This window comes from Tachyglossus aculeatus, chromosome 22 (assembly GCF_015852505.1).
Source record: "Tachyglossus aculeatus isolate mTacAcu1 chromosome 22, mTacAcu1.pri, whole genome shotgun sequence".
In the NCBI taxonomy this organism is placed as follows: Eukaryota; Metazoa; Chordata; class Mammalia; order Monotremata; family Tachyglossidae; genus Tachyglossus; species Tachyglossus aculeatus.
In genome coordinates, this window is record NC_052087.1 from 5,703,289 (window position 1) to 5,714,381 (window position 11,093).

Here is an 11,093-nt window from a genome sequence, read left to right on the forward strand (position 1 = left end):
TTCAGGCCCAGCTTTCTTTACAACACTACTGAAAGGTGTAAGCAAGGGCAGCCAAAGATACTAAAGTTATCTCTGTGAAGTTATCTCTGTTCAGGAGAGGGGGCCGAACACTCTAGTCCCTAGGAGTCTACACAGCCAGAGAATTATACATTAATTGTAAGAAAGCCCAGTATCCTGTCAGTGGATTATATTACAGAAATACAGAAAAAAAGGGTAACAAAGTAACTTGAATTAGGCTATTTTTCCTAGTAGGAATCTGGCCCAGGTTCTTCCATGACTTGCCTCATTTAATTCCCATAGTCTGAGGTAAACGGAAAAAGAAAGAGGTCCCAGAAACTTCACTCAAAAGTAACATCATAACAATGTCACTGATTTCTTAAACCCCTTTCCTCTTAAATACTCTAGACATTCTCCGCCTATGCTTCACATCGTCCTGGGAAGGAAAGGGCCAAGAATCTTCATTCGCATTTTAAAACTCCGAGAGCAGAGGCTCCAAGAGGATAGAGTTCCCCAGTGAGTGGCAAGCACTTGGTACAGTCCTCTGCATATAGTAAACACTCAAATACCACTCATTGATTGATCAACTGAGCAGTTGATCATCTGTAGAGCCAGGCCCCTTAAGACCCAGCCCCATACACTGATCCCAGAAGCTGTCTGCCCCTTTGCAAAAACCCAGGAAAACTGATGGCCATGAGGGTGCCTTTAATTCTGAGCCCCAAAGAGCCAGAAACCCTGCTCTTCTAGCCACAGTTCCCAACTGATTTTGTTTTTAACTTGACTATTTGTCTATGTTGTGTCTATAGTTTTCATCATTCCTGATGAATCTGTCTCCAGTTCTCTCTCCCCAATTATACTCTTAGACAGTGAGTACCCAAGGATCAGGAACCAAACTGAATTCCCTCCCGTGAATTCTCTCTCAGTGTTTAGTACAGTACTCCACATAAAGTGCTTAATAAATATTATAACTAACCAATTTGCATTCTCAGGTGCCTTTGGATGGTATGGCAACAATCATTCTCAAAGTAAAAAGGTAAATGGGAAAAGTGCTTAGGATGGACTATTATTAGGATTTCATTATTAATTTTGGGGGGGGGGATTTTGAGTATTTTTCATCTCAGTAATTTACAAGTATGAAACTAAGGAACTGACAGGAGGCACAGAATGAAAGTATATTCAAAAGGGAAAAAATGAAACATTGCCCAATAACAGAGTGCACTTGTGATTAAAAAAAAACACCACAAGAAATATATCTACTAAAGGCCATGGAAAACACATCATTTAGAATGAAAATCTCCCTGACATCTTTTTTTCCTCAACTCTTAAAATCAAAGTCACATGATAATAGTTAAGCGACTGTTAATGTCACTATTATACTCCCTGTTTTTAAAGCAGTTTATAACTCTGGCATTGAAATTTACATTAAGCAGCAACTAAGCAAACTCTGCAATTTCTGGCTCTTGTGCATGTCTGAATACACTTTTCTTGCTTCAGCAGATCACCAGCACAGTCTAGTGGTTGCAGCAAATGAGAAGGATCCTGGGCCCAGGTTCTGATTTAGGGGCCCAGCCTGTTTTCTATGCAAACGGACCAGCTGTTCCATCCCACATCCCTGTGTCATGGCCTCAAAACTGAGGTTCACCCTTTGGTTTTAACAAAAAAATTTTTTCTTAAAAGATGCCTTTACATGTGAAGTGGAGTCACAGCTACTCACGCAATGCTGTGGATTAAAAATTAATTTTCCATTGAAGAGGTAAAATGAATCCATTTTGAAAAGTGAAATTAGGCAAAATGTATTTTTAAGGAGATTCATGTATTGCTTGCTTTAATGTATTGAGGGGATCACATTCCCTAGAACAGCACTCATAATCTTGTAAAAATATCTTGAAATGAACATACTAAGAGAATGCGGATTAACGTGTCAGTATAATTATTTGCAAGGTCATGCTTCTTTAGTGCCCTAACTTTGCTGCCATCCTACCTGATGTCAAGGGTGACCGTGAGGACTGGTTTGCAGTGACTCACATGAAGTCAAAAAAAGACCCTTTCTTGGACTTGCTTTTATTTTGGGATATTTTAGTTTCCTCTGTGGTACTGTTTGTTAAAATTAAACAATTATTAAAGAAATAACTTTGGGCTTCCACAGGGAGATGGCGAAAACAGGCCAGAGATTCTACCCTACTTTGCATCCGCAAAATTAATTTTCAAAGAAGTCTGGACCTCTTTTAAACTTTCAGGTTAGACAGTCAACTGGCTGCCTTGGAGGAAGGTGGGAATGGATACAAAAAGGTTACAGGATACTGGGCTTTCTTACAATTAATTTATAATTCTCTGGCTGTGTAGACTCCTAGGGACTAGTGTTCACTTACCACAGTGTTTCCTGCCAATTGATCAAAATTCCTTTTTGTATCCTGTCAGTGGATTATATTACAGAAATACAGAAAAAAAGGGTAACTAACTCAAAGTAACTTGAATTAGGCTATTTTTCCTAGTAGGAATCTGGCCCAGGTTCTTCCATGACTTGTCTCATTTAATTCCCATAGTCTGAGGTAAACGGAAAAAGAAAGAGGTCCCAGAAACTTCACTCACAAGTAACATCATAACAATGTCACTGATTTCTTAAGCCCCTTTCCACTTAAATACTCTAGACATTCTCTGCCTATGCTTCACATGTGGGTTCCCATTCAGAACCAACACCTAAACTTTGCGATGGATGACAAAAAGGGATTTTGATCAATTGGCAGGAAACACCAAGGTAAGTGAAACGTTCCTCTATAGAAATGCCCCATGCCGTTCTTAGTTTAGGGTCAGATCTTCAATTTTACTTTCAGGAGATGCTGATTTTTGATTGGGCATTTTCTCCTGTTTGGGGAGGAAGGTATGATATTTCTCAGTACTGAGTGATCCCCAATCTCTCTGTCCTTTGTCTTTTTTATTGTAAGTGGAATGCTGCAAGCCACATACAACCACCAGAACAAAGGATTCACTGATAGACAATTAGTCCCAATTAGGCAGATTTCGCAGCTGAATATAAAGAGGTAGAAGGGCATGGGGTGGGGAGAAAGACTAAAATTTTAAAGGAATATGTCACTGGGGTCAAGTTTACCTTGACTTTCCCAAATGCATGCCAGCTTCTTAACGTCACACCATGTTTGCACAAGGAGTGGTATAGGACACCATTCTACCCCTCTAATCAATCAATCAATCAATCAATCGTATTTATTGAGCGCTTACTATGTGCAGAGCACTGTACTAAGCGCTTGGGAAGTACAAATTGGCATCACATAGAGACAGTCCCTACCCAACAGTGGGCTCACAGTCTAAAAGGGGGAGACAGAGAACAGAACCAAACATACCAACAAAATAAAATAAGTAGGATAGAAATGTACAAGTAAAATAAATAAATAAATAGATAAATAGAGTAATAAATATGTACAACCATATATACATATATACAGGTGCTGTGGGGAAGGGAAGGAGGTAAGACGGGAGGATGGAGAGGGGGACGAGGGGGAGAGGGGGACCGTAAGCGTATTGTGGACAGGGAACACATCTACCAACTCTGTTATACTGTACTATATTGTGCACTCCCAAGTGCTTAGTACAGTGCTCTGCACCCAGTAAGTGTTCAATAAGTACTACTGATGGATAAATTTACCTAGCTAGGCTAAACACCTGGGAAGATATAGCATTGATTCGCCATGGGAACTTTTGAGAATTCAAGAGTACTTGGAGTTTCCATTTTTTTTTTGTTCTACTTTAATACACAAGAATACTTACATATGTACATGTGGAGGCTGGAATCTGCTTTGGTTAATGTTGTAGTGAGTAAATGCCTGGGTGGGATTTGAGCTGTATTCATCCACTGTTATGGTAACTTTGCCTTGAGAAGGAATCCCATGTGCCATCCTTCCTCCTTATAGACATGAGCAATCTACCACTTTCCGGAGCCAAGAATAGGAGCAGGCATTGTGTTTCTGCAAACTTCTGAGCCTCGGGACCAACAGCTCATCAACAAGGTGGGTTTCTATAGCAGGAAGAAAATGAAACACAGACATGTCAGTGAAAAGACAGAATTCCAAAGCTCTTCACTGCAGTTCTAATGACCAGAGGGAAAGCATCCACGGAAATCTGCAGCAATTCTACAGAAAAAGCATTTCCTTGTTTGAGAAATGATGCTCTCTTAAATACGATCCTGCTGACCACAATAACATTACGTCAACATAGAGCCCCAGATAAATCCTGGGGCATTAATATTTCCCATAATACACTCCTTGTACTCATCACAGAGATGAAAATGGACACAACTGCAGTTAGCCAACTGTACAAAATCATATGGTAAGTGCTCAGTGCTAACTGAATACTTTGTCCTTACCAAGTCGGATTCATTTTACACTTCGACAGAGCTTTTGACGGCTGAACCCAAAAACAGCTCAGCTTCAACACGATATAAATTGTCAAGTTAAACATCTAGCTTCAGGTCATTCATATTTTTCAGAACAAAGTTGGCTTCCGAGTAGCAAACACTACTTAAACACTCACACAGTTCCTTCCGCATACATGCTCCCGGCTTTGTTACACAGTTTCGTCTATTGCCACTATACCACTCTAAATAACTTGGTTTGTACTTTCTTTTCTTCAAAACTCTCTCACTTTTTTCATTAAAGACCTGACCAGAGTATGCTCCAGGGGCATCTTCATTCCAGCCTTGGTAACAAAGAAGGATATTTTCATGCTGCCTGCCCAAGAGTGATCAAAGAGGGGGACTGATCAGAGCAGTAGGCAAGAGAAGCATGTCCCTTGCAAGAGTCTCGCTTTCCCTGACCCGGCACCCCAAATTAAGGTATGAAAGCCTTGTACCCCCACCTTAAACTCCTGCAGTCTTGGATGCTTTTTAAAATGAATATTTAAAATGCTAAAATTATATTTAAATTTGGCATGAACCCCCCGTCACCCCCCAAATTCCCTGCAGAAGGCAGATGGTCTGCCATAGGCCATTTATTTTATTATTTTACAACCTCAGGCCCGTGTATCCCTCCATATGTTATATGGGTAGGAAATTCCACAGCATTCTACTCCAGACATTTACCTTTTTCATACCTTTTACATTGGCTAAATGGAAAGGCGTAAACTGCACCATCCCCACCGAGAGATGAGCCACTTGTGATTTACCACGTTTGAGGAGGTGCCATTTTGGATCTCTATTTGGTTTTCTGACTTAGCGGGAGTAATGAGTCTTTTTAAGGGGCAGTAATAAAAAGCTAGAATCAGGAGGACTCACTAAATCATTTTTTTCTCTCTAAGAGTGATGTACTAGAAGGTGTACAGGATGGCTTACAAATTGTAATATAACAGTCTTCATACCAAGTTTGCAGCTGTTTCTCAATTTCCATCACAATTGTATTTTACTGTTATTTTGCATAACAGTAAAACACAACACCTGCTTCAAATTGCAGTCCTGTCCTAAGTACTGTAATTCTCTTTTGAGATACAAACTATGAAGACACTATGCGGCGCAAAACTGCATAATTGCACTGCACTGAAAAAAGTAAATACAAATGAAGAGATCTTCATGTTACAGAAATGACTGTCATTAAAAAGCACGCTAGCCATCAAAGCTCAAAGGGGAAAAACTATACATTTTTATACTGCAAGAACTCAGTGTTTGCATAAATGAGTGTGGTGTGAAAATTACATGACAATTTTCTTATTTCTTGCCAACAAATCCATTGTGTCAAACCCAGAACATAAAGGGAACATTAAGAGACACCTCCTGTGTAATGGCAGCTTCATTAGCCAAGTCCAAGAGAGAGTCGAAATGTTTCATACATTTGCCCTGGAGGTAATTCACTAATTAAAGTGAATTGAACATGGCTCAGTCCGATATTTAGGATGCCACCTGGAATAGCTCTCACTACTTTGGTTAGGATTTCAGCATCTGAAAGGCTTAACCGTAACCTCGGTGGAAATCATTTGCACTCACACACTTCGGGTTTCAGGGATATTTTCAAACAAGTCATTACAGCGATCGCTTCCCAGAACATGAGCAGTTGTACTTGACGGTACTGTTGCTCTCACGTAAGACGTGGAACTAGAAGAACACAAAAGACAAAGCCATCTGACCAGAAATAGGGACTCCAAGACCTAAGTTTTGCTTTCCTGGATCCTTTCATAATGTGTTGTTTAGCTGTACACTATGCCTGAGGTCTCTGACAGTTCTATAATGAGGTGCCCTTTGAAGAGAACGATGGCAGGGAGCTTTCACAAGCATCCCTTCCTCATCAGGAAGGCAAGAAAATAAAGAAATAAAGATTCTTCCAAAACTCCAGTTTTGCACACTCACAATCAATGTTCCCTGAGAAGATTAAACCCAGAGGTAATGAGCTCCCAAAAGGAAAAAAAAGAGCTGCATGTTTTCCCTTAGCTGTCAAGGGCAATCGGGTAGACAGGAGTCATCACTACTAACCTACTCAGTCTCCTTAAAGCTGAATTTGTGATCTTAGGTGACCTGGCAGCAACAGAGCTTTAGAACAGGTTTCTGGGGTTGCCTTTTCCTCACACTTGATCTGAGGTAATACTAGAATCAAAATCATCATCCCGCACACAATATGTTCATGTGGCACAGCGTCCTTAAGGAGAATGATTAGGCTTCCTCCTATCAAATGCATTCCCATTTAATGTTTCTTCTTGTTCAAAGATTGTAACATTCTTTTTTTGCACTATAAACCCCATCTGTTCCGTCACACAATGAAAACTTCACTGCAAGTTGGAAAGGTGAGTGAAAAACCCTACATGTGTCCAACATCATTGAAACACTCAACCTGAGGCTTGGAATTCCCCTCCCTCCCCATTTCCCGCCGCCCCCCAAATCAGCTAACATTTTTCGGGCAGTCGCTTCTTGCTGCCAAAAGCACCCACTTCCCCGATGTCCCGTTAAAAAAAGATCTGAACGCCTAGCAGTAATGAGGCGAAAATAGGTGTTAGCACCGCGGTTTCGCATTTTACAGAGAAGCCTGCCTATAGACTGACCGTTCCTACGTTTAAAAAGCGGCAAATCTGAAGTACAGTACCTGTTCTCAACCCCTCTCGGCCAGTGAGAAACCGGGCGGTCTCTTCCCTTTCTGCTGCCAATGTTACATTTGAAAAAAGCTTGTCGAAGGATGCAAGCCCAGCCACGTTAAAGATCTTTTTTCCCCCCCAGCTATTCCAGATTCGGGGACGCGTATGCTAAGCGCTTAGTCCAGTGCTCTGCCCACAGTAAGCGCTCAATAAATACGACTGAATGAATGATTGAGGGGGCGGTGGCAAATAGACACACCCCGCAGCGGCCTCCAGATTTGGGGGACCAAAAAAAAAAAAAAGTTATATGTCTGCTCCGTCCCCTTCCCCCTAAATGTGCAGACAAGCTAGAGACACGGCTAGACACTGGGCTCTGCCAGTCCTTTTTTTTCCCCAGATTGGTCCCTATCCATGCCCCCCGCAGGGCACAACTCCCTTTGAACAATAATAATAATAATAATATTGGCATTTGTCAAGCGCTTACTATGTGCCAAGCACTGGGGTAAACAGAGAAGCATTGTGGCTCAATGGAAAGAGCCCGGGCTTTGGAGTCAGAGGCCATGGGTTCAAATCCCAGCTCCGCCAACTGTCCGCTGTGTGACTTTGGGCCAGCCACTTAACTTCTCTGTGCCGCAGTTACCTCATCTGTAAAATGGGGAGGTGAGCCCCACGTGGGACAATCTGATCACCTTGTATCTTCCCCGGCGCTTACAACAGTGCTTGGCACATAGCAAGCGTTTAACAAATGCCATCATTATTATTATTACTGTCAATCAATCGTATTTATTGAGCGCTTACTGTGTGCAGAGCACTGGACTAAGCGCTTGGGAAGTACAAGTTGGCAACACATAGAGACAGTCCCTACCCAACAGTGGGCTCACAGTCTAAAAGGGGGAGACAGAACAAAACCAAACATAGAACAAAATAAAATAGAATAGATATGTACAAGTAAAATAGAGTAATAAATATGTACAAACATATATACATATATACAGGTGCCGTGGGGAAGGGAAGGAGGTAAGATGGGGGGATGGAGGGGGGACGAAGGGAAGAGGAAGGAAGGGGCTCAGTCTGGTACTAGTACTAGGAAGGGGTTAGTACTACTACTACTACTACAATCAATCGTATTTATTGAGCGCTTACTGTGTGCAGAGCACTGTACTAAGCGCTGGGGAAGTACAAGCTGACAACATATAGAGACAGTCCCTACCCAACAGTGGGCTCACAGTCACTACAAGGTAAGCAGGTTGTCCCACGTGGGGCTCAGGGTCTTAATCCCCATTTTACAGCTGAGGGAACTGAGGCACTGCCCAAACAGAGGGAACCCGCTCTCCAACTGAAGGGTGCGGAGGTGGAATTGCCCATGGGCAGACTCACACTCACACCCCCACATCCCAGCAAACCTTATCCTGCAGGGCATGTCCGGCTCCTCCCGTCTACACCTCCCCCTTGCCCACTGGAAGGTCGGGCTCCTCTTCTGGCAAGGCCGCAGCCCCTTCTGCTCACTGAGCTCCTCTGGGGGCTGCCCTTGCTTTTCTCTCCCTCTCCCCCCTCCTCCCCCCTTTCCCCACCCCTCCATCCGAGATTGATGGCTCGGAGGGTGGAGGCAGGCTATTCTGCCTCCAAGGATGCCGTGGGAGTCAAAGGTCGTGGGTTCTAATCATCCATTCAATCCTATTTATTGAACGCCTACTGTGTGCAGAGCACTGGACTGGGCGCTTGGGAAGTACAAATCGGCAACATACAGAGACTGTCCCTACCCAACAAGGGGATCCCGTCTTCGCCACTTATCAGCTGTGTGACTTTGGGCAAATTCCTTCATTCATTCAATCGTATTTATTGAGCGCTTACTGTGTGCAGGGCACTGTACTAAGCGCTTGGGAAGTACAAGTCGGCAACATACAGAGACGGTCCCTACCCAACAACGGAGCAAATGATTTAATCAATCAATCGTATTTATTGAGCGCTTACTGTGTGCAGAGCACTGTACTAAGCGCTTGGGAAGTACAACATATAGAGACAGTCCCTACCCAACAGTGGGCTCACAGTCTAAACTTATCTGTGCCTCAGTGTCCTCATCTGCAAAATGGGGATGAAGATTGTGAGCCCCACGCGGGGCAACCTGATGACCTTGCATCTTCCCCAGCGCTTAGAACAGTGTTTGGCACATAGTAAGCGCTCAACAAATACTATTCTTTTAGACCGGGAGCCCGTTGTTGGGTAGGGGCCGTCTCTGTTGCCGATTTGTATTTCCCAAGCGCTTAGTCCAGTGCCCTGCACACAGTAAGCGCTCAATAAATACGATGGAATGAATGAATCCCTCCCCGCTCCCACGCGTCACGCATTCCGAGCGGTCCCGGCCGCATCCCTGGGACCAAATGCGCTTTTTCTCGGGCCTCGCAGGTCCTGGGGGAGGGAAAGGGCCTCAATTTGTTTAGGTTTGGGGCTTGCGTGGGTTTGGTTGGGTTTTTTTCCGCCTAAAGTTTCTCTTCCTCTTTACATTTTGGTGCTGCTCTTTTCAATCACTGCACGCTTTCCTTCGTCAAAATGTGTACTCACTTGGGGGGGGGGTGCTCTAAGAAATTGCCACCCCCCCCAAAAAAAAATAAATAAAAATCCTCACTTGCTTCCCCCATTGACGCTTGGGGGATCTCTCCCTACATCCCTTCCTTCTTCCCCCCCCCCCCAAAAAAAAAAGGTAATAATAAAACCTTCCTCCACTGCTTAGGCCTCGAAGTACTGGGGTTCCAAGGCTTTTCTTTCAAATGCAATTCGGTGCCGAGGAATATCTCGGGATTCCCAATAAAAGGAAAGGATTTGCAATCGCTACTTTTCCCCCCCACCTTCTCTTTCTCAGTCCTCGCTGCATCTGCCCAAGGAGGGAGAGAGGTTGGGATGGGGGGAGGAAAAGGGGGGCGCACAGACACACACAGGGCTTCGCACAGCCCCCAATCCCCCTTCCCTGCAACGCTTCCAACATTTGCGGCTTCCTCGTAACTGCACTTCGCCTTTCGCCCCCTTGATCCTCTCTCCCTGCTGCTGTCGCCTTGGTCTCCGGCACACAATGCACCCTGGCCTAGCCCGGTCCTGCTCTAACATTATAACCCCGGAGACTTTCTAGTAAACAGCCCTCGGCTTCATCGCCCCCTCCCCGCTGCCAAATCACTTCCCTTCAACCCCCCAAAGGGGGAGAAATGAAGGGTGGGGGGCACCTTTAAAAAAAAAAATCAGTCGCTTTCCCCCTGAAAAACAAAACCTCTCCAAAATGCGCCTTCCAAGACCAACGCATGAAAGTCGCTTTATTGTTATTATTTTAAAGGGCAGCCAGGAGCAGACGCCGCTATTGCCGCCGCCTCTGCTCCAGTTGGATCCCTTTGATTATGACAAGGCACCTCTAACCCGAGGCTTTGTGCGGCTTTCTTTATTTTATTATTATTCTTTTTTTTTTCCCTCCCCCTTCCTCCTTCCCCATCTGATGGTCGCCCTCCTCCTCCTTCCCCTCCCCGGGGCAGATTACCTTTCTCCGGCTGGGATGGGGGTCCGGGGGAAATGCCTTCAGTGTCCGGGTGGGTGGCGAGCTCCAGGGGGGCACAGAGGTGGGTTTGGGGGGGCCAAAGCAGGGCAGAACCTTCGACCCTGAAGGTCCCCCCCCTGGCTGGCTTGGGGGGAAAATGGGAGCCAAGGGGAGGGAGGGAGGAAGGGAGGGAGAGCAGCCTCGATCTGGGGAGAAAGAGGGAGAAAGAGGGGAGGAGAAGAGAGAGGAGAGAGAGACAGAGCTAGGCTGAAAAGAGAGAGGAGTATGCAGTGACGGGTTCAGCCACTGGGGTCAGGGAGCAGAACACCAGGAAACAGGGCGGGCCATCATGCACGCACACTCCCATTCACACTCCTCTCCCTTCCCTCCCAGGCCCAGGGCAAACGTGGGAGATGAAAAAGGGGAGGATCCCCCCGGGATCCGCCATCTGGGAGAAGCCGGGGTCAACCAGGAGGCAAGCTGGGCCGCCAGGTCAGTAGACGTCTTTGGAGTGCTGGCAGAA

The 11,093-nt window shown here is 44.9% G+C and overlaps 1 protein-coding gene across 2 annotated transcripts in view; it reads right to left on the reverse strand.

The window, feature by feature from the left end:
• MPPED2 (metallophosphoesterase domain containing 2) overlaps positions 1-10,758 on the reverse strand; it is a 179,221-nt gene extending 168,463 nt beyond the window's left edge. Inside the window, exons 1-2 of one of the 2 annotated variants that reach the window (XM_038765084.1) lie at positions 10,574-10,758; positions 3,778-4,024 (exon numbers count right to left, since the gene is read on the reverse strand). In XM_038765084.1, coding sequence (XP_038621012.1) covers positions 3,778-3,905 — 128 coding nt within the window. In that variant the 5' untranslated portion in view covers positions 3,906-4,024; positions 10,574-10,758. Of the gene's footprint in view, positions 1-3,777; positions 4,025-8,459; positions 8,527-10,573 lie in introns of those variants that run through there. The other variant, XM_038765085.1, reaches the window with a different exon arrangement.
• Positions 10,759-11,093: the final 335 nt, after the last annotated feature.